This window comes from Octodon degus, unplaced genomic scaffold (genome assembly GCF_000260255.1).
Source record: "Octodon degus isolate 3935 unplaced genomic scaffold, OctDeg1.0 scaffold00012, whole genome shotgun sequence".
Taxonomy (NCBI): domain Eukaryota; kingdom Metazoa; phylum Chordata; class Mammalia; order Rodentia; family Octodontidae; genus Octodon; species Octodon degus.
This window is the reverse complement of record NW_004524588.1, coordinates 4,219,959-4,242,832: the sequence shown is the minus strand read 5'-3', so window position 1 is coordinate 4,242,832 and position 22,874 is coordinate 4,219,959. Positions and strand designations below refer to the sequence as shown.

At 42.2% G+C, this 22,874-nt stretch overlaps 1 protein-coding gene across 1 annotated transcript in view; it reads left to right on the top strand.

The window, feature by feature from the left end:
- The window catches only part of Grin2b (glutamate ionotropic receptor NMDA type subunit 2B), a 438,155-nt gene that overhangs the window by 386,931 nt on the left and 28,350 nt on the right, over positions 1 to 22,874 (top strand). The window contains exons 5-9 of the mRNA XM_004626083.1: positions 957 to 1,159; positions 1,921 to 2,092; positions 2,313 to 2,466; positions 5,605 to 5,730; positions 8,123 to 8,352. Coding sequence (XP_004626140.1) covers positions 957 to 1,159; positions 1,921 to 2,092; positions 2,313 to 2,466; positions 5,605 to 5,730; positions 8,123 to 8,352 — 885 coding nt within the window. The remainder of the gene's footprint in view (positions 1 to 956; positions 1,160 to 1,920; positions 2,093 to 2,312; positions 2,467 to 5,604; positions 5,731 to 8,122; positions 8,353 to 22,874) is intronic.

The following is a 22,874-nucleotide window of genomic DNA, read 5'->3' as shown; positions in this document are numbered from 1 at the left end:
TGAGTTTTTTTTTCTGTCTTCATTAAGCTCAAGGGCAGAGAATGTGATCGTTCAAGGTCTTATAGATTCTATCATAAAAATAGAACTGGATGGTTCTTTCGAAGACAATCAAAGCCATATACTTACCTAGTGATTGGCAGCAGGGCCGCCAAGCGTGTGCTGTGGCAACACTCAGCATTCATGTTCATGTGAATGCAGCCCCTTGGCAGCCTGTGGCCACCTGTGGCAGCTCACAGAGAGACCCATCTGAGTCCTGCAGGTGTATATCTTTATTGACTCGGCAGTCCTTACCAGCCCAGCCCTCGCTTCCACAAATAAGCCAAGTCTGTATTATTTCCTCCCAACTCACCTTTATGTTCCAACCCATACCTATCTGGCTCTCCATTCAGTTCTGCCCTGGACCTCTGGTATAAGCCAGAACATGTCTAGTCAGCTCATTTACTGCAGTCACTCTGTTGACCTTTCTAACACTATTTTCTGTTCTCTCTGTCATGTTCCTTGTTATGGTTAAAAAAAAAAAAAAAAAAAAAAAAACTAATAACCACACAAAACATGGGAAATAGGCATCCTCTCGGTACTTGGTTCAATTTTAGCACCTACCATGTAGTGCTGTAAATAGCTGTTTATATCTCTGACTTCTTCACCCAACCTGATGGAGTCTAGTTAGGGGCAGGATAGTTCTTCTTTGAGCTACAGAGTTTAGCAGGGTACCCACCACATAGTAGGTCCACATTTTTGCATGGTAAGTGGGTGAGTGATGGAGTGTATTACCCTCTTATTTGGAAGCAGCAGTCTCCCGCTGAACATATGGTTTAAAAAGCTTTCTTTCCATTATGTACAAAGCTTGCATCTGTTTGCCTTCATTTAAGCACTTCTTGGAAAGATTCGGATGATGCTACGTCAGGTTCTTATGTCATGGTTGGTGTTTGCTGAATCTTCTGTAAATTTCTGCACAGGTGGGGAAGTGGAAAGACAAGTCCCTGCAGATGAAATACTATGTGTGGCCCCGAATGTGCCCTGAGACAGAGGAACAGGAGGATGACCACCTGAGCATTGTGACCCTGGAGGAGGCACCGTTTGTCATTGTGGAAAGTGTGGACCCTCTGAGCGGAACCTGCATGAGGAACACAGTCCCCTGCCAGAAGCGCATCATCTCTGAGTATGTGTAGCGCCTTCTCCTTAGGTCTTGACCGCAGGGGAGAGTCACACTGGGCACAACTGTTAGCACCCAGCTAGCCTGGGGCCTGGAGCAGGGAATGAGTTGAGCACCAGGCCCTTCTCACCTGCATTTGAGCTGTGGGACCACTCACCACCTTAAGGTGTGGTGGTGTCTGGTTCTGTCCAAATCACAAGCTATGAAAAATGCTTGCTAACCACCTGACTAACACTCCTTTGGCCATGCCTGGCCACAGTGACTGGGACCTCAGGTTCACAGAGGTTGAAGTTCCCTATCCATGCTGAAATATGTTTCCTTGGAACAGTATGCCCCCAAACTTTGAGATTTAGAACCATGTTTGGAAACAGATCAGACTTATCTAAGCTGTCAGGAGTCAGGGTATTCGTTCTCTTTAGTAAGAGAAGGAAGTACCCAGAAGGAAAAATGAGAGACCTATTGGGTGCTTGAAGTTTTTCTATAGCAGGGTTGTGGTACCAGTTCAACTGTTAAGGTGTGAAAATTCAGCGTGTGAAAATTCAGTGACCTGAACCTTTAGAATATGCACCCTTTCTACATGTGTATCATACTTCAATGGGACATTAAAAATTGCCTGCAAATGTGGCTTAGAGTAATGATGTGAGGTCTGATTTCCTTGGTTTGGTGTGAAGGTAGAGGGTCCTTTGGGGTTGGAACTTTAATGATCAAGAGTACTATTTTTTCCTTGTACGAAGCTTTACTTTTTCCCCTTTCCTTTATATGCCTAGGAATAAAACAGATGAGGAGCCAGGCTACATAAAAAAATGCTGCAAGGGGTTCTGTATAGACATCCTTAAGAAAATCTCTAAATCTGTGAAATTCACCTATGACCTTTACCTGGTGACCAATGGCAAGCACGGGAAGAAGATCAATGGAACCTGGAATGGTATGATCGGAGAGGTGAGTGTCAGGAAGTAAGGATCATTTCTGTTTTTTTATTTTGTTTCACTTAAAAACATCTTAAAATGCTCATTTCATATATTTCCAAGAATATGAAATAGCAAAGAGAATGTACTATTCCTACTCTACAGCAAAAGTTACTGCTAGACCATGTGTATTTTCCTCATGGTGGGCCCGGCCTTCCTGGGTTCTAATTGGAGCATTGCATCTTCCTCTCCAGGTGGTCATGAAGAGGGCCTATATGGCGGTGGGATCACTCACTATCAATGAGGAGCGGTCAGAGGTAGTTGACTTCTCTGTACCCTTCATAGAAACTGGCATCAGTGTCATGGTGTCACGCAGCAATGGGACTGTCTCACCTTCTGCCTTCTTAGGTAAGTGATGCATGTGCTAGTGGAAAGGAATGCTTGTGGGGACACAAAGATGGATATGGTGCAATGGAAGAAGCACATGGCCAAGCTCTTGCTGCCACCAGGAGGCTTGCCAGATGCTGGGGGCTTTAGAATTAATTATTCTCAAACAGGAAAGCTCAAGAACATTCAGGCAAACAAGAAAACATAATGCCTTGTAAGAAAACCCTGCTGGACTGGTCAGCAAATGTGTACTATAGTCCCTTTCTTGTCACTTAGGCATTATTTGACCTGAAGTAAATTTGCTTTATCATAGGGCTCAGTTTCCTTATTCAAAGAAAAGGCCATTTAGCTGATCCTGCAGCTGCTTCTTCCTCTAATAATGAGTAATTCTAGATATCATTGACATACCTATTTATTTTTAATTTTCTTCAAAAATGGATACTAGGACTACCAAAATAGATTTCCCATTTTCACATGAATTTTTGAGGTGTTTCCAGCCAGAGCTGACCTGAGGCTTCCTCTCACCTTGCCCCCTCCTTCCCTGTGCCAGTGTCCACTTCTCCATTCCCCAGCACCACTTATGTGTCAAGCCTCAGATATGATATAAGACTGGGCTTGAGAAGGCCAAGATTTCAATTAGATGAGCACTTCTGTGAGCTCATATCCCATATTTTTTGTAGGGGCTGTGGAGCAAGGGGTGGAAAATAAAATGTCACCTTGAAAATAGAACATTTGGCCAGGAGACAGGAAGCCTGGTATGGTCATAAACAAGCTCTAAGACCTTGGACAAGTCATAATCACTCTAAAAGACATCAGCATCTTCAAATATATAGAGATATTGGAATAAACAGTGACTAATATTTCTTTAAACTTTCCTCATAAGAAATTAATTCAATTAATGTACCACTAAGCGGAATTATAGGTTCCATAGAACTTTTCTATAAATTACAATTGTACTCAAGTTTCTTAGCTAATCTTTTTATTCATGATGAAACAAATTCTGGCCCTGCCAACTTTATGAGAAATGTTGTTAGATAGCCCACGTTGTATTCATTAATCCTCATAGCTTCTGGGTGCAATTTATTTGAACTTTCCTTTGCAAGGATGATTGGGAATATTGAAAGATACAAAACACATTGTAACTCTAACTCTTGTTAGTTTAACACTAACTATAACTTCTAAACTGGAAGAATAGGTGAACTCTGAAATGACAGAAACGCTAGGCAGAGTATTTTGGAGTCATTAGTTAGAAAGACAAGAAAAACCAGTGTCTATTGAGCACCTCATATGTGATATGCCAGCCATTATAGTGCATGCCTTCACTATTGTTAACTCACTGATACTATTAGTACATCCATTTTATGATTTAGGAAAGATGGATATAAGATAAAGTCTACTAATGGTAGCCTTCAGAGCCTGTGCTCCAGACCACGTTTGGCCATCTCAGTATTCCATTCCTCATGAAGGAATCTGGATGTGGTGGGAAGAATCATCAATGCCCATAATGTAATGCACAGAGCAGGCTTAGTTCCTAACCTCCCTCTACCACTTTTTCAGTATGACTAACAAGAACTTTAATCTCAACCTTAGTTTACTCCTCTTAAGTAGGCATAGTAATCCATAATGAAGGGTCCATTAAAACTAGTTAGCAATGTGTGCTGAAATGAAGCTTTGTAAATTAAAAAGACCAGTACAGATATTTACTATAGTTTTTGTGTTACTCTAAACTTAATGAGGGAAGAGATTGACCCAAAAGTGGTGCTTTTACTCAGTTCTTCCCCACTCTTATAAAAAAGTGAAATTGAGGTAGGACTTCAATCAATTAGAATCAAAGACAGAGGTGGTTTCCCTAAACTACCTAGAGAGGCTTTGAATTATACTGTCTATGCTTGACTCTGGCTACCATTGAAAGGCTTTCTATTTCGCTGTTGGTGTGTTAAGCTCTGGAGCTGTATTGAGATTCTTTTTAAATTGATTAAGTGACCAAGCTTTTATAATTCTTTGGAAATTCCATAGTAAAGTAGGTTTCAGAGCAAGAAATATATTTTCTAATTTTCAGCCAGTTGTTCCTCATTCTCAACTTCATCTTTATTAATGATTTGGAAGATAGGGAAAACAGCATGTTAATTCACTTAGTTATGAGGATTTTTTTTTTTTTACAATGTGACAGCTTAAAAGGCCAAGACTATTTTGAGACACAATTGAGGGAGCACCATATAATGGGACAAAGTTGCACTTGTTCCTTTGTGTGTGGGCCTTTAGAGAGATGGCTTCTAGAATATATTTGGCTTCTGGGCACCTCTAAGCCAGAGAGCATTCAACTCAAAGGCAATCAGCAAAAATGATTAAAGATATTAAAGAAATGATGTGTAGCACATTCCTGCTATCTTACCTGGTCTTGTTCCACCAACCCTATTAGCTCGTAATGGGGGAAATAACAATTATAATTATTTTGTGAATCTCTACTTATGTATGTTCCCTTGTACCTTGTTAAATTTGTGCCTCGGCAGATATTGATTTATGATGTAAATAGATTTTTAACTTGGACTCGTATTCTTATATTCCAATGATGTGTAATGGAATATGCCAAATCAAAGAGAGTTGCAAAGGAAAATCTAGGCTGGAAAATTCAAGAGAAGTGGGTGGGAGTGATTATTCATAATTATCATGAAACCAATTCAACTCTGGTCCATTAAGGATTAATTTGATTACAAGATTCAATAGTAGTAGTGAAAGTTTATGGCGGCGGGGTGGGGGAGCTCATAGAAAAGAGAACATAAACCAAATCCATCTAGGGTAATTCTAGTGCTTCTAGTACTTGTCTAGTACTTCTGTCAATTGTACCTTTTACTGAAAGACAGATATTGGCTCAGAAGTTCCAGAAACTGTCCATACAAACCTCAGAAGGTTCACAGGCTTGAGGTTATCTTCCTCATGTGTTTGAAAGACAGACACCCTCAATATTCCAATCTGAGAGATGGATTTTCTCAGGCGCATCTTGTCTCTTTAACCCAGTCCTTGGCTCCATCAAGGCCTGCACCAGCCTTATTCTTTGTGTTCCCCCAGATTTGTGTTTGCATGCACAAATGAATGTATGAGGTAACGGGCATCTGTTTATTCTCTGCTCTGACCCTGGCCGGGCTTTCTTTTCCTCCCCAGAGCCATTCAGCGCTGACGTATGGGTCATGATGTTCGTGATGCTGCTCATCGTCTCAGCCGTGGCTGTATTTGTCTTTGAATACTTCAGCCCTGTGGGTTATAACAGGTGCCTCGCTGATGGCCGAGGTAAGGCCAGCTGGAACCACTGCATCTCTGCATTTATTCTAATTTGTGACTCCAAATCTTTGTGCCCTTCATTTGTTATATGCATCCTTTATAATGTATCCATTCCTGGAAAAAATAGTTCCTTGTGTACCTATCAGTTTGGCACTCCCTGTTCCCTCTTGGTACATGCCAGCCCTAAGTCAAGTGCCACTCCCAGGAAAATAAAAGGAAAGATGGACAGTAAAGATGGGTAGTTTAACTTTGTCACAGGAACTATTTGAATAGCTTGTGGCTAAGTGTGGTTGTCTGTTGGAAAAGATGTGACATAGCAAGGCAGATCTTATCAACACTAAGAATATGGAAAGATGGGTTGCTCCAGGCAATACGCAAGTGGCTGTGGCTAGGAGAGCTCCCTTTAGCCAAAAGATAACTACTGGGGCACAAGGTCTCCAAAGCATATGTCCCTGGCTCAGCCCCCTTGCCAGATAGGAAGTGTCAGATGCTTAAAGTAAAATGGATGGGGAGACCAATTCTCACCCACAGCTCTCACAGAATTCAGTTCTCTGGGTAGCTGGCCCAGAAATTTAAGGGTTGTCTTTGTATTTGAAACACTTATGATACTTTTTTTAAAAGCTCATTAGATTTCTGAAGGGGAGCATGAGATCCCTGTGTAGCTCCTCTAAGACTTCCTGTACACCATAGAATTGAAGAATTTCTCCTTCCTCCAAGTCTTCTCCTCCCATCTTGGGAGTTATCTTGGAATTATAACTCCAAGAGGACAAATTCTGAACCTTGGCTCCTAATAAGAATTACCTTAAAAACAAAGGTGCCAGAACCTTGTTTTCTGATCCACTAAGTCTAGGGTGTAGCTTGGACCACTGTATATTTCAAAATAGTGTCTCTCTAACTTGATTTCACATCAGAATAACCAGCCCAACCACATAGCAATTTAGTAGGAACTTTGAGAGGTAGATATCAGAAATATTTTACAAAAGTTCTCCTCATGCTTCCACTGAGCTCACATTCCAGACTGGGGTCTCTCCTTCACTGATCAACTTCCAAGCTGTTTATTTGGATTCCACTGTTCTGCGATGGAATTGTTAATGTCCCTGAAATATGATATAGTGGCTTTACATATATGCTAAAGGATTATCCAGATCTCTATCTCAGATTGAAGGGCTCCAGAGAGAAGTAAAACTACTGAGAATCATGTGAATATATACATTAGTCAACATTGTGAAGACTTAAGTGTGCAGCATCTTCTTAGTTTTGAAAAAAATTCCAGGAGGAGAAATACCCAGATATACAAAATCCAGAGCAAGCACTTACAGCTCCATTACCAGAGAATGCTTATCTTTGCCAAGGAATTCCACACAATGCCACTTTAAACATCAATTCCCTCTAGAACATTTTGCATTTTACAAAAGTTTGATTTATAAACAAATTTTTAGTTACACATCTGTTGCATGAAATAAGATCCACATGCACAGATGTGTGTGTGCAGTTAGATATCGAGTTCGACATGTGTAGTCCCTGATGATTTCATTGGCTGAGCAGATGCCGTCAGGATCACAGCAAACATCCCAAGACCTGTGTTAATACATTGTAAAATTGTGCAAGCAGATGTTCATTTCAGCAGTAGAGGGGCTTCTGGAGATCCAGGCAACAGGCAAGATTTTACCTCCACTGACAAGAGAGAGCAATGAGGTCATGATGCATTGATGTGCAGAAGCCTTAACACTATGAAGATCAGATGCAGGAAAGTCAAAGTGAAGGATTGCGGCTGCCTGCCCTCAGGTCCATGTGCCTGGGCTACAAGTCCCTGGCTTCCACACTGGGCTTCCTGATCATCTTTAGTATAGATGCTACCACTACAGGGTTGGCCTTGAAGAAGGGAAGGGAGGTACTCAGGCTGCCTTTGAAATATTGAGTGCTAAATGCAAGAAGCTAGAGGAAACTAGCAACAAGTGCATTAGAGCCATCTAGCTTCAGTGTAAATAGGCTGAAAGGAGGTTTCTAACAATGACAGAGGAGATTAACACAATTCTTGCTGATGTGTTGCACATTGAAAATGTCAACAGTGGCCTAATTGTGATCATAGCAATGTAGTCAGCCATTGTTATTCAACTTTCCTGTACTCTTGATGGTCTTATATATGACAATAGGGAAATTGTTACTTGGAGAGGATTTCACACATATCCCAGGACTCTGGTTTTCTCCTACTGAACTCTCTTCTGCCTTCCTCAGTCTCCCAGGAGAGGAGAGACACAGACTCTCACGTTATAAAACTGTCTATTGAAAGGCTCAGTCTTTCCTCCTCTGAGCAGAGACTTTCCACTCGGGGTACTTCTGGGTTGAACTAGAACCAGTAACTCTGGCTTAACTTTCCGTCCTCATCTTTTTGTTATGCCAGAGCCAGGCGGCCCATCTTTCACCATCGGCAAAGCTATTTGGTTACTCTGGGGTCTGGTGTTTAACAACTCCGTACCTGTGCAGAACCCAAAGGGGACCACGTCCAAGATCATGGTGTCGGTGTGGGCCTTCTTTGCTGTCATTTTCCTGGCCAGCTACACTGCCAACTTAGCTGCCTTCATGATCCAAGAAGAGTATGTGGACCAGGTTTCTGGCCTGAGTGACAAAAAGGTAAGAAACCCATTTGAAACCTACCATCTTTCCCTCAATCCTGGTCTAAGCCTTATTTGAAGTTCTTGTGTACCTGTTAATTTTCTAAATCTTTAGAATCAATAGTTCTTTCTTATTTTCTTTCAATTAGGACATGGGAACAGAAATCAGTTTCCCTACTGAAATTATATTATTTCATGTTTGTTTCCGGATTTATAAAAGTACACCAGGGGTTGCAAATGAGGGGCTTAGTATGGTCACAGCTTCCTGAATATGCAGTAGCTCTTGTTGGATACACTTGGGTGGCCCATCGGCTCCAGGCTGGCTCATTGGGGTGTTATTAGAAGGCCGCCCCTGTGTACCACACTGAGGGGATGGCAGCAGTATGGCCTCATTTTCTTCCCGGTGGTATTTGGCTGTGGGCTCTTCCTTTGTTCCTCTATACACACGTGTGTTCCTAGGGCTGAGCAGGAGGATTGTTCACATTGTATCGTAAAGAGAAATAAGTGCTATTTAACCTAATGATTGCCCCTGTGTGCTGCCGATGAATGGGTTGGACCACATGCCAATTGCAGGCCTCTTTGTGGGCCTATGCAGTTGCAGGAAGTACCTAATGGTTTCCATCTTTTCTGCATGAGGGTACACAAAGCCCATTCTAAGTGCATTTGGCTTTCTAGCGTTGTCTGAAGTATCTTAGTTTCCATGGGAGACCTGTGTCCTGAACTATGGCAACGGATTTGACCTAAGACAAGTGATGAAAGCCAGCTTTCTGGAGCGTCTGGGAAAGCTCATAGTCAAATCAGTTTTGGAGACTTTCCCTTAAAATGAATTTCCTACTCATCATTTCTTTAAAATTTGTAAAATGTTACTCCTTACCTCCATTTCCAAGGTGAAACCATGAAATGTAGATAGATACCTTTAGTCAATAGGTAATACCTGATCATCTGGGTCAGGATTCCCTGGAATAAAATCCTAACACTTAGGCAGATGGTTTCAAAACAGTAAAAAAAAAAGAAGAAGAAGAAGAAGAAGAAGAAGAAGAAGAAGAAGAAGAAGAAGAAGAAGAAGAAGAAGAAGAAGATACTGGCTGTATGGGCTTAGATAGACAGATTTTTCCATCTACCTATGTTCACTTTTCAAGAATATATAAAAGCACATGGGGGATAAGCAGCTTCTTCAAGAAATTATATATATATATATATGTATATATATACATATATATACATATATACATATATATAATTTATATATAATATTAAATTATATATTATTACTAAATTATATATAATATATATATATATATATTCTTGTTTACCTTTTTATGTTTTCACTTGCTCTGATTTGTCTTTTTACTTTTCCTCCTATTTTAAAAACTGTTTCTTACATTTTCTTCTCCCTAATTTTTAAAGGTGTTTTACTTTCACCTATCTCATTATTTATCCATACTTTCACCCATCTAGCCATTAATCCACTTCTGAACATTTTTCTTCACCATTATGATGCTACTGAAAATTGAGTTAAACATCTTCCTTCATCCCATTACACCCACCACCATATTTTTGTAGCTATTTCTGGAACCCCAGCAGTAGAGGGGTTAAGAATTACTTTTTTGGAGCTCAGTATTTTGTCAGGGTCTGGGTAAGAGGGACCACACTCACCCCAAGATGCAGATACGGAGCAGTTCGATGGGCCATCCCTCCGTGTGTGGGTTTCCCGGTGTGTGGCAAGCAGTGTGCCCACGTGAAGGCCTGGCCAACAGGTACTGAATGTGAAGCCACATAGATATGGCAGGGCCGGATTGCTCTGCAGTGATGTGGCAGGGACATAGTGCATCATGTCCCCATTCATGAATGCAGCAGTGTGTGGCAGGTTCTTGTCACTGCATACATGGCAGAGGTCTGATGGCCCACAGCTTTTCTTGGGGTTCTGGATTGGTAAGTGGGGGCTACCATGTGTATCACAACATTGCTTTCAAATGTGTCTGAGAATTTCTTAATGCTCTGTATTTATCTTTTCTCTACCCTCATGGGCCACTCAGCAACAACTGAATGCATTTTGCTTGAATTAAGCATAATAGGATGAGAAGACATTGCTTTCCCATCTGAGGCTTTGAAAGAATTTATTATCCCTGGCTACTTCTAGTAGAAAAGATATGTATCTGTTTGTCCTCCATATCAGGGTGGTTATCTTCTGAAGAGTTAGACCCTGTCACTTTCTGCACACAGCAAAGGAAGTGCTATCTGACTTTTTCTGCCCTGCTCTATCTGACAAGGCCTTTACAAGTGATTTCCCATGCTCCCCAGCTCTGTGGTGTTGTGGGACAAAACTTGGGTCCCTGTGTCCTGCATCTGAGGCACCCTCAACTCCTCGTTTTCCTAGCCCTGGCTCTCTCTGTGGATCTGCCCAGGAGGTTTTTCTTCCCAGTTCTTCCCAACTCCTACAGAAACTTCAAGACTCAGACTAGAGATCTTGTGAGACTTTACTTTGAGGGGCTTTGTTTGGCTCCTCTGACAACTAGTCATTCTTTGCTTTTTCATGCCCGATATTGCCAGGTTGTCGAAGCACCCAAAGTGTACGCCTTGTTGTAGTGACCTGTAGATCTGTACCTAATGGTACCTCCTTCTCTTTAGCCATGAACTCCATAAAGTCAGTGACCTTAGCTTGCTCAACAGTAAACCAAAAGATAAAAAAATACAATTTCTGAAGTACAAAGTCTATGGAGGAGGGAGGAGTGTGTACTTAAGAGCTTTCTGGGCCAACAATGGACACAGAGTTGCAGGCAGAGAAAGCACAAGACAGCAGGAACCCTTTGGCAGCTGTTTAATTGGAAAATGATTGAACATGGTTATCTGGTATATTTCAAAATTTTGCAAATGACACAATTGTAAAATGTAAGCTTCCTACCAGAAAGTGTCAACATAATTTGCATAATTATAGAAAACATTTAAGTAACTAATGACATAAAGCTGCATATTAGTGTCAGGAATAGTTATAAAAATCAGGGGATCATTTTGAAAATGTACTTAAAACGTCAAAATTCATATTACTTTTACTTCAAAACACCTAAGGAAGAGAAGTCTTGGGACTGGCATGGTGATACATGGAAGGAAATGTATTCTCCCAATTTAGAAAAAGAAATAATAGAGACATTGAAACAATAGTACTGATAATAGAAATAAGATGACTTTGTGATTGTGATTTTCTATGTAATTGCATTTTCATCAAATGGAGGAGTATTTACATGAAGAAGGGTTCCTAAGCTTGTTATGACTATCACGAATGACACAGCTTTTATATAATTTGAATCAAATAATAACTGCCTTGTGGTGAGGATGGACAGATATTTGCATCCATTAGATTTATATTTTAAAAATTTGTCTTCAAATTTTTGGCACAAAAGCTGTGCTGGGATGTATGTTAGGGTACAAAAGGAGAATGCGCAGAGTTAAATTTCCACTTGAGCCCATGTTTGTGCTCTTGTTGACTGTATAGCTTTCATGATAGTACTGTACAGTGAATTGAGGATGACTCCACTTCGTGCCATCAGTAAATGTGGGTACAAGTGCTAACACTTAGCAGCCCTACTTCGCAGTCCTTCAGCTCCTCCAAGAGGAGGAGGGTATGAGGAAGCTGGTGGCATCTTCCTTCTCTTAAGAAAGAGCTCACACGGCGTTGACTGATGCTGCACACCTATGCAGATGGGCTTCTCACTCTGGTAGTTTTGCAATCCTAGTGTGAAGCCGGGGGAGGGGGGTGTCTTTGGAGGGTATTAAGTACGTTATCTGTGCCATGTATTTATTATTTTTATAATCCTCTTACAGTTGTGGTTATCCCTATTTGACAAATAAGGATATTAAGATTCTGAGAAGGTTGGTGGTTTGCTAAAGTTAGACATTGTCCAGTGACGGTCAAGGTTCATGTCCTGACTCTAAAATCATTCTGCCAGGGTGCTTCCCTTTAGTTCACACTGTGTGGTATTACAACATAGCTAATGCTAGGCATTGAGATCCTGCCTCTGTTTCTCACTTATTTTTCTACCCTCTCATGTAGTGATCTCAGAGTTGAGGGTAAACTCAAGACTTACCCCATAGCACTGTGGAATGTGTGTTAAATTGTGTTAGCTTTCTACCCCACGACAAAATATCTGATATGAATGACTTAAAAGAGGAAGAGTTTAATTTTGCTCATGGTTTCAGAAGTTCCCATCTAAGCTCCCTAAACTCCACTGCTTCTAGGCTTGTGGTGAGGCAGAAGCATCAGTGGAAGGGTGAGGTGGAGAAACGCTGCCATGGTAGCTGAACAGCAGAGAGATAGTGAGAAAACATGAGAGTAAGAGACCAAGGACAAGACCTAGTCCCCAAGTGAATTGCCCAGGACCTGCTCCCTTCAACTGGGCCCCCTCCCTGTTTCCATTCTCTCCCTCTAATGCCATCAGATATGATCTTGTCAGTGTGTTAGCCCATTGAAGAAGTTGGAGCATGTGATCCAATCACTTCCCAAAGCCCATTAGCAACCGTGCCTTCTACCCAATGCGCCTTTTGGGGGAACATTTCATATCCAAACCATAGCAGTTCCATTTGGCACAACCCTTCTGAAGGCAGAGTATACTGTTACTAATGTTGCTACTAATAAAAAGGTTATCATTGTTGTTATTAGTAGTAGTATAACTTCAACCATAATATCTCAGCTAGCATTTTTCAGCTTTTTTAAAACAGACATGATGCCAAATATGTTACATTAATTATTTTATGCAATGGTGCTAATATATCTATTTGTAAAAAAAAAAAATAACTGAAACTTACAGAGGTTAAGTAAATTGCCATCCTGGAATTTCTGGCAGCCTATAGATCTTAAATGGACCCTGTCATCCTATTTAGACCCTGAAACATTTTTCCAGTTAGATGCCTTTCTTTCTATCCTCCCTTATACATTATCAAAGCTTAACAGGTCAGAACCTTTTCCTATGTTAAAAGGTAAGCTATCTAATTAATTGAGCCTTAGTAATTAGATAGCATTCTAACATTTGTTCCTTATTTAATAAGTCTTTTAGAAGCATTACTTTAAATAGATGATAATGGTGATTTCCAGTACTTGAGTTGGTTGATGGCTTTTAAATTGACCATAACCTCCGCATAGGTTGACCCTGACCTCTAAACCACTGTTGAGTCATGGTAAGTAGAGGTTACAGGAGAGACAAGAATCAGCTATGGAGTCATGAGGTTGAGCTTGGATGGAAGGGAACCTTCAGGTATGTGGCAGCAGGTCACAGGAAATTTGCTGTGTGACCATCCGATTCTGGACAGTGTCTCACTACCCCCTACTTGTCACTTTCCCAACACCATTGAGATGCAACCACATTATATATGTAGTTCTATTCTGCAAGTGACTAGAGGAACTTTATTAACTTTCAGATCATTTGCTCTATTTGTAGAAAAAATAACTGAAACTTACAGAGGTTAAGTAAATTGCCATCCTGAAATTCCTGGCAGCCTATAGATCTTAAATGAATCCTGTCATCCTGTTTAGACCCTGAAACATTTTTCCAGTTAAATGTCTGGAAAAATGTCCCTGAAAAAACAATAACAACAACAAACCAGGGACTCATCTGTTCAAAGAGAGCAGCTATCTTTGCCTGCAACATGGGAAGTGCACGCAGGATGGGCACCTAACAAGACCTGATGGCTTTTCTTTTATAATCTTTATTTAATCATTTTAATTCATTGTGTATTAGTACATGCTTGCAGTGTACAATGTTTATATTCCTTATATGGAATTGACTTTTCTAAATGATGATTAGTCTGCCTTTCCTGGGAAGCTGTATAGGTCTGGAAGTCAATTTTATCCTTTTTGGATATAGGCAAGTGCTATGGTTAAATATCCCCTCCAAAGCTCTGACTGAAATTTAATTGCTATTATGGCAGTGTTAAGAGCCACTAGAGGTGATTAGATTGTGAGGGTTCTGCTCCTGAGCATGGTTAATACCATTTCCGTGAAAGTTAGCTCTCACAGGCACCTCTACTTACCATGACTTCAGTAGAAGCATGAGCTTGGCTGCCTTGGCTCTCCTGCTCCCTCGTTCTCAGGCTGTCTTGTACTCCTAATTTTTTGCCCTATGATGCCTGCGACCAGGCTCTGACGCAGAAAGAAGGTTATTGCCTGCTGTCAACATGATGCCCTTGAACTCCCCAGCCTCTAGAACTGTGAGACCTAAATTTCATTTCTTTGTAAATTACTCGATCCGTGGTATTTCGTTACCTCAACATAAAGCTACTAAGACTGTGAAGTACGACTTTTAAATCTACATGCAAACAAATAAGTAAACACACATTCTGGAAGAAAGCCAGCCTGGTGATACGCATTTTTATGACAATACTATCCTGAGAAGTGTGGATATATTTGAGCATTTGGGGGAGAATAGGACCATGGTTTCCACTATGCAAATGTGTTTTCCTTGCCCTATTCACTTTAGGCAGCAAGTCAGCAGGAGACAGCTAACCTAAAACCCGATCTGTCATATCCTGGTCCTGGCTCAGGCCACGTTGGTCAAAGTGTGGAGTGCTGGGCTAAGAATAGCTTCATAGGGAAGCAGCATGCCTGACTAACTAGCCAGGGTGCTAGCAACACCGAGGTTAGACAGCCAGGTAGCTGATCAAAATTTAAGTGGATGATTCATGCGTGGGAGTCCTCTGGGACTGTCAACAAATAGTCCACTTATAACAGCCGATCACGAGCAGATCTGCAAGAAACAGTCTAAAAGCAAAGGTCCCCAAGTCCGGAGAGTGAATGAAATGTGCAGTGTGCGTGAGTGGGGGAAGAGACACCTTTTCTTGGTTTGCAGAGTCAGTCTGCCCCTCTGCACTGCCCACATACTGAGCCCCACTTATGCCAGGGTGAATGCCATTTAGATAGACCTAGCTCAGACTCCTGGGTCTTGGCCAATCCTGGGTCTGTCCATCAGATCAGTTACCAGCATTTCTTCTCTGGGTTTATTTAAGCATAGACCTAATATGTACTCCAACAGACATCTTTGAATTCCGATTTCTGAAACCATCTTGACAGAGATTGGCAGTCTCTAGCTTTAGCACAGTGTCTGGGCTGGGCGGTGGCCATCCTCCAAGACTCAAGCTGCAAATGGTTAGTGTTGATGACTGGGTTCCTAGCAAGGCACCAGAGATTCCTTTTCCTCCCCTCTCACTTTCCTCCCCTTTCATGGCCATCTCCTTCCTGATATTCTCTGACTTATCATGTGAACTCCTTACGTCTATGCCCTGCTATCCCATGGGGCCTGTTGTGTGTTGAAAGGTGGCACCTAAATGATAGATCCACAGTTAAACTGAAGAACCTATGAATGATGACCTTATTTGGAGAAAAGGGTCTTTGCAGATGTGATCAAGTTCTTAGGGTGACACTGTCCTGGTTTCTCAGGGTGGGTACTAAATCTGATCATGTGTCCTTCTAAGAAGGCAGAGAGATGTGGCACAGAAGAGGAGAGAAAACAGAAGAGGGGCACATGGGGACAGAGACAGATGTTGGAAGAACATGGGCACAGGAATATGTAGAGCTTCCAGAAGCTGGAAGGTGCAAGGAATGGAGTCTCCCCTAGGGCTTTTAGACAGAACACTACCCAGATAGTACCTTTAAATTGGTATTTCCAGCCTCCCTACCATGGGAAAATAAGTTTCTTTGTGTGGTAATTTGTTGTGCCAGTCACAGGAACCTAAGACAAAGCCTACAGGACCTCAATGGCCAGCAGTTGGGACTGGCTGCCTCCTTTAGATTTCAGAGCTTCTCCTCCTTGACAGTTCCCTTCCTTAGCCACCCCGTTCTACCCTTGCAAAGTGAGGACTCGAACAACATCAGACAAGGTTTCCTATCTCCTTTGCTTAGAAGAACTGACCGATTTTATACTGGTCTTCATGGAGATATGGTACAGGGAGGTGGAGTGTTCAAAGAGAGAGTAAAAGAAAAACAAACAGGGGTCACTGGTGCTTCTCTTTGATGTGTCCTTGAGCTTGCTCATTGTCATTTCCTGACAAGCTATAATGAGCTACTTGTGTGTGCATTTCTCCACAGTTCGTGCAGGCCTCTGGAGATGCAGCACTCTCTCATAGGAAATTTAGGGCATGTTTCTGTATAGTGTACCCTTTTCATAAGTCATTAATGAAGAAAATATTATTAATGCACTTTTCTCATATTCTGGATTTTCCTGTGTGGTTCTGGAACTGGAGGGAACTTTATTTGGTTATCAGGCACTAGTATCCTCTTGCTCATTAATGGCAAACAAGGACCATCTCTCTTCTTATAGATGAACATATTATCCTTATTATACAAGAGTGTATCTTCACACATATATATGTATTTGTGTTCACTTATCCATCCTCTGCCTTTATAAAGGCAGAGGGAGAAGATGGAAAGAGGATAATGAGGGAAGGAAGGGAAGAAGGAAGGAGGGAGGGAGGGAGGGAGGAAAGAAGAAAGAAGGGAGGAAGGAAGGCACCAGAACCTAACCTTGGCTAGCTCTGCTCTCTTACTCTTCTTAGGAAAATATACCTATGCAAAATCCTAGACAATCAGAAGGGTCTTGGATTATAGTTTTTTCAATGCAACTATGTAAACCAGATTTCCTATCTGAATTGAATTGAACTGAACCCAAAATGAAAGCCAGTAACACTCAACAGTTTTAGTCAAAAGTCAAAGTGCATGAGGTGGGATGCTTATTTTAAACGTTGAGTGTCCTAGAAGTGGGAGTAAGTCCTGAGTCCTTTCAGAGCTATTTGGGTCATGGGCACATCTGTGGCTTCTGTGGTCACCCCCCCTTAGGTAATTTCACCCATTTAGGAAGAGCAATTAACTCTGGGCTTCCCACTGAACTTCAGATTGGCTTGCAGCAAGCCTCTAGTTTTCAGAGAGGAAATCTCTTCAACTGTTGAAGACATATTCATTCTGACATTTATTTACACCAAGGGGAACAAGCAAGTTCTCCAACATCCTTTTCTCACTGATTAAAAACAAAAATTATAAGTAAATATTTTAGACCAGAGAGATTAAGCTGTTATATGCTCACTAAATTTTGAGTTGTGGGTGGGGATGGGTTAAGAATTAGTGTTTCACTTCTGACCAACTAAGCTCAAGTTCTTTGAGACAAATTAATGCAGCATGAAAATTTATGTGGCCAAAGGCATCCAGCCTAGAATGAATAAGGTTTTAAAGATGTCAGAATTATACTCACAGTGAAAATTATGGCCTGGGCTGGCTCTGGGCCTTTGTGGATATCTCAGCCTTGTGGCCCTCTGAATGCCTCTAGCTCTTATGGTGGCAAGAGCGGCAAAGGTTCTTACTGGACTAAGTGAAGACTGATATTTTGGGAAACATTCTGCATAGCTGGGCATTTGCAAGGGTCAGGGGTGACCAGAGGCTGCCTGAGACTGGGGAAGCCCAATCATTTTGTTTACAAGTCCAGGTCAAGATTTTCTTTCCAGTTTGGGTCACAAAAAGCCACTTAAATACTGTTCACAATTATAAATGCCATATAGTCTCAGACCTTTCCTCCCATATTTTAATCCAGTCTGTTCTGAGTGGGAGCTTCCATTCAGAGTGGCAAGGGCATTGGCTCCTGGCCAATAGGATCCTGAGAACTGCCAGGGTGGAGAGAGGAAAACGAGCAAATATGCTTTCTGGCCAAGGAAACTGCTTGGGTTTTCAAGAGAGTCCTGGAGCAGGAAGTTCAGGGTCACAGATCTTTACTTTGAAATTACATGACTAGTCTTTAGGAGTTGTTTTTGGGGGAAGAGGGGTTGTGGGTACACAGGGAAGAGTAGCTGCCCTGAAAGTGTTGGGGCAAAACAGAGCGCTGATACAGAAATCACAAGATAGAACGCTGTCCACAAGATGCAGATGAAAGAAGAGAGACCTCAAACTTCTACATATGCAGCACCTTGCAAGAAGAGAGGCAAAACACTCTCTTCTGAAAAGTGAAAGCAAGGCTGTGAGTGCTACTTTGGGGTGTGTCATTGGAGGGGTAGGGCATGCTCCTCTCCCTTTTGTCTAGTTTCTAACTCCTGAAGCCACTTTGGGGAGATCATTTAGAGAGCTTGGCATTGGCCCCTGCAGTTAGAATAGAGAAGGGGCTGCCATTTGACCCATAAGTGAAAAAACTCAAGATGACAGGTCTTGGCAAAAGCCATTGCCTGCTAGGTGACCATACTCCCTCTGATGGCTGGGCTGATTTCTTCCTCAAGGTCAGAGCAGGCCATGTGGGCAGGAGAGAGTCAGTCTGGACCTAGGGTAGAAAGAGGTGCTTTTCAAAGTCTTCTATCCAAAATGCTTTCTGGCCAAGAAAAGACAACCACAAAAGAAAGTCTAGAGAGCTATCACCAAGTGCAGAAGCTGTGGAAGTGATGGAAAGGACCAGCTTCCCGGAAGGGGAGCGCAGACCAGTGCTCTCCTTGAGAGCATCCCTGGGGAATTCCTGGACTTACCTGGCAGAGAGAACGTCTGTCATGTTCTCTGTGAGTGCTGAGTGTTGGTGCCAAACTACTACAGTGCTGTCAGGAAAGGGCTCTCCCTCCCCACTGGCTCCTCTTCCTGCCACCCCTCCCGGCCATCTCCACCTCCAGAGAGTGGAAGAAGAACAGCTTGAATACAGGATCTATCAGATCTGGCTTCACTTTGATTTTTATTTCTTGGGTAGGTGATAGCCACTGGGGTCCCTAATCTCAAGTCTGCCTGTTTTTCTCTGTCCTTATCATTGACCTGTCTAATAAATACACACTATATGGCATCCTACCCTCTCTGGCCTGTCTTCTTAGATTCTCAAGGTGTGGTTCTAGGGCTCAGGCCAGAGGCTACTATCTACCCAGCTGTGAATGAGTAGGTACCTTGAAGAAACTCCTGTTCACTGTAGTCTAAAAACATCTCTAGCAAGGCTCTGCTGTCTTCACCTTGAGAAGTGCCTACAGCCCCAGGCCCACTTCAGAGCTTCTTTTTCCAAATATCTTTCTGATGGTCTAAATGTATCAGAAACACTGAATGCTGTTGACTGCCATGTTTCTTCTCTTACAGGCAGCAACCAATATATTTGAGTAGAAAAGATAAAGACCCAAGAATCTTCTCTTTTTGAGAAAAGAAAGAGGAAAACAATTGGAGAGACAATGTACCTGCTCCCTCTCTTTATCCTCATTTTAGTGGGCTAACTAAAGCAAGACGCATGTTTGCAGTTTATGAACTACTTGTGATAAAGAGACCCTGAGTAGTTTAAGGCTGTAAACTATGTTGATATTAAATTTTCTATGTATTTAATTCAATGACACTTCCTTGCACTAGCACCACTGCACTTTTTGCAGTCAAGTAAGAAACAGCTCAGTTGTTTTGGGGGGTTTGTTTTGTTTTGTTTTTTTGCAAGAGCTGATTGCCACCAGGCCCTGAGACAGCAGGGACTCGCCCCTTTTAGACTGGACACAAAACAAGATGTTGAGCTGGGTGTTATACTGGTACTGAAAAAAGAATGCTGCGATTTCTAATAATGTCTCCTAGTGACCTCAAGTACAGATTGAACAAGACATCTAACCACATCGCATTGTGAGCAACGTGGCAGCCCAGAACCTCCAGGGCAGAGATGCCTCTAAGGGTGATCCTTTCCTTGCTTTCAGAAAAATTAAAATTCACTTGAACACACCAGGTTGTTCCCTCACATGTGCCTTTACACAGCACACCTGCCCCTTGCTGCAAACATTCACACATGCACACCACAGAGGGTACAGATGTGGCTTTGACTTGGAGCACTAAGCAATTTTCTTTTTCCTTTTATCCTTATAAAAGCACGTCAAATTAATTGCAGCTAATTATGTACAAATCCCTTTCTCTCTGCCAATCACGGCTGCCTAAACAGGCAAGAGGCACTCTCACCTGTTTCGTTATGCAAATTGATGTTCAAACACTGAAGGAAATGCAGCCTTTGGAGCAGCGATGATTCCAGGTTGCTAATGAGAAGAGGCTGCTGCCAGAGGAGCTGCGTTAGCCCTCTGATGCTGTTTGGAGAAGGCTGAGGAGGCTTCAGGTGGAGACGGAAGCTTGGTCAAAGCCAGCCCTGGAAAGGCGCTCCGGAGCAGGTCTGCCTGGTGTAACCTGAGCCCTGACATGCAAGATCGCCACCCACAATTTGGATATAATTTGGTACGATCTGGAGTCTAAACAACATGGGCAGAATAGCTTATTTCTTAAACAGCCCTGTAGTCTAACAACCTAAAATATGTTTTTCTAGGTGTAGTAGGCATTTGCAAGGGCGGGATCAGTATGGTATAAAGATACCAATCCACTGAAAACCTGTACTCAAGAAACAGCATGACCAACAGTGCAAAATACACGAAAATGATCAACATACATAAAGAAACCAAGGAACACTAAGTCCTCACATCCTCAGATTGACTTGAACAGAACCTTTGCATTTAATCAGCGTTTGTTTGGGACCTCCAGTAAGCAGGGAAAGTAATTCTGTTCCCCAGCAATCATAGTTGTGAGAACTTGTTTCTCTCCAGACTATGTCGCTCATTACCTTGACCTAGTTTTTCAGTCTCCTCTTGAATTGGAATTCCAATCTCATCTCTCAACCCCAAATCACTGAAAAGAGGCTTTTAACAATATTATGCGGTTGTGACCCTGGTCCTCTGAGCTGGGAGTGGTGTGACACGCTCTGCCTATGAGTATGGGGCATTCCTGCTGGGCAGCAGGGGTCTTGTTCCTTTGGAGCAGGGCTTGAAGGAGTTCCATTCTGGGAAGCCAGGTAGCTATCCAGTTCCCCACACTACTTTTTTTAAAAATGTATTTTGTGCAAGGTCTCACTGCGTAGCTCAGACTCATTGTAATCCTCATGTTCTCAAGCCTCCTAGCAGTGGAATTACAGGTGGGTGTCACCATGCCCAAATGGCGGGCAGTGGAATTACAGGTGTGTCACCATACAGTGGCGGGCTCAGCATGCCCAGGGGCAGGGCCGGTGCAACATGTGGTGCCAGGGATGAAACCCCAATCCCTGCACTTGCCTAAGCAGGCACTTAATCTGCTGAGCTATCTTACTGGCCCTTTTCCAGTCCCCTCTTGAAGAGAATATTTATAATAAACTTTAACTTTTAGCTGGAGTTGTCCAAAAGTTGAACATCATTCAGTACACTCATGTTCCTGGATGAGCCCCACACTCCAGGATGCAAGAACCAAGACAAATGGCCTGTCCACTTCCACCCACTCTTGGTGATACCTGCTCCTCCATGTGGGCTACTGTTTGAACAGGGAAGAACAATGACCCAGTGAAGAAGTAGGACTTGCTGAAAGAAAATGGTTCCCAAGGCAATCTGTCACCCTAGCTGATTGATCTATGTGACCACTATTTTTCTGCAATGCTTTGAGAGGTTTCTACTCTTAGTTTAAAGATTTAGACTATCTGCTTTTAAAATATATTTATCTGGTGAAATTCGAATGACTACGTAATCATATATCAGTAAGACATCTCTTCAAGATCACCTCCCTCACCCTCCTTAGGACCTAGATGTGCTCCTTGAGACAGAGAGAATGGGGATTTTGCTTTTGTGGATTGGGATCACATAGGAAAATGGGGTCAGATGTTCCGGAGGGAAGCACAGGTGTGCACCAGAGACCAAGAAGTATACTGTGGATATAGCAAGGGAAGTTCAAGGTCTAGCCCTGGACCCAAGCCAAGTACATCCATTTTCCTGTCTTCCAGTACTTCCTTGTCCTTTTCTTATCCAACGTCACCCCCATGTACACACTCCCAGCTTCCAGCATCATGAGCCCACCACAGTCCCCCTTCACTGGAATCACTGATAGGATGCAGTGTCCTGATCAACTACGGGAAGCAACAGGCATGCTCTCTCAGTGACTGTCTGCTCAGCACCTGGGACAGTCCCTGATCCATCAGAGAAGTTTGTTAAATGTGTAGCATTCCCAGAACACAGGCAGATAATATTAACTTGAACGTTCTCCTCTTTTATTGATTAAATTGCCTTTAACGAGATAACCATTTACAGGATTGTTTCTCTGGGGAAGTGTATTTCTGCTTGTGAGCTGATTTGTAAGTGAACTATTGAGAATAGCATGACTGTAGGTTGGAATCAGCCTATTGAAAATTGCATTCCAAAGCCAAAACTAAATTAACCTTTGTATTATGTGTTCTTTCACAGTATTAACAATCATAGCCATCAATGATGATAATGAAGATATAAAGACACGACAGCAGAACCTCAGAGAGCATGCCAGTCATTAGTGACCATTGCCCCAAGGAGACGATTTACGTTCCTTGTCTCACTTACTTCCTTTCCCAGATCTTATAGACAGATACTACCTGTAGTGTTCAGGGGGAAAAGCTAAAACAAGAAACCATGTGATTTGGCAAGGTTGCTAAACCCCTCTGGTACCTCAGTTTCCTAATTTATAAAGTGGGGGGAGAGGTTTTCTCTACCTGTATCTTTCATGCTAAAGGCTTATTAGTTCTGAAGTGCTTAGAGATGTGCTGTGTGCATTGTAAGACCTCGGTAAGC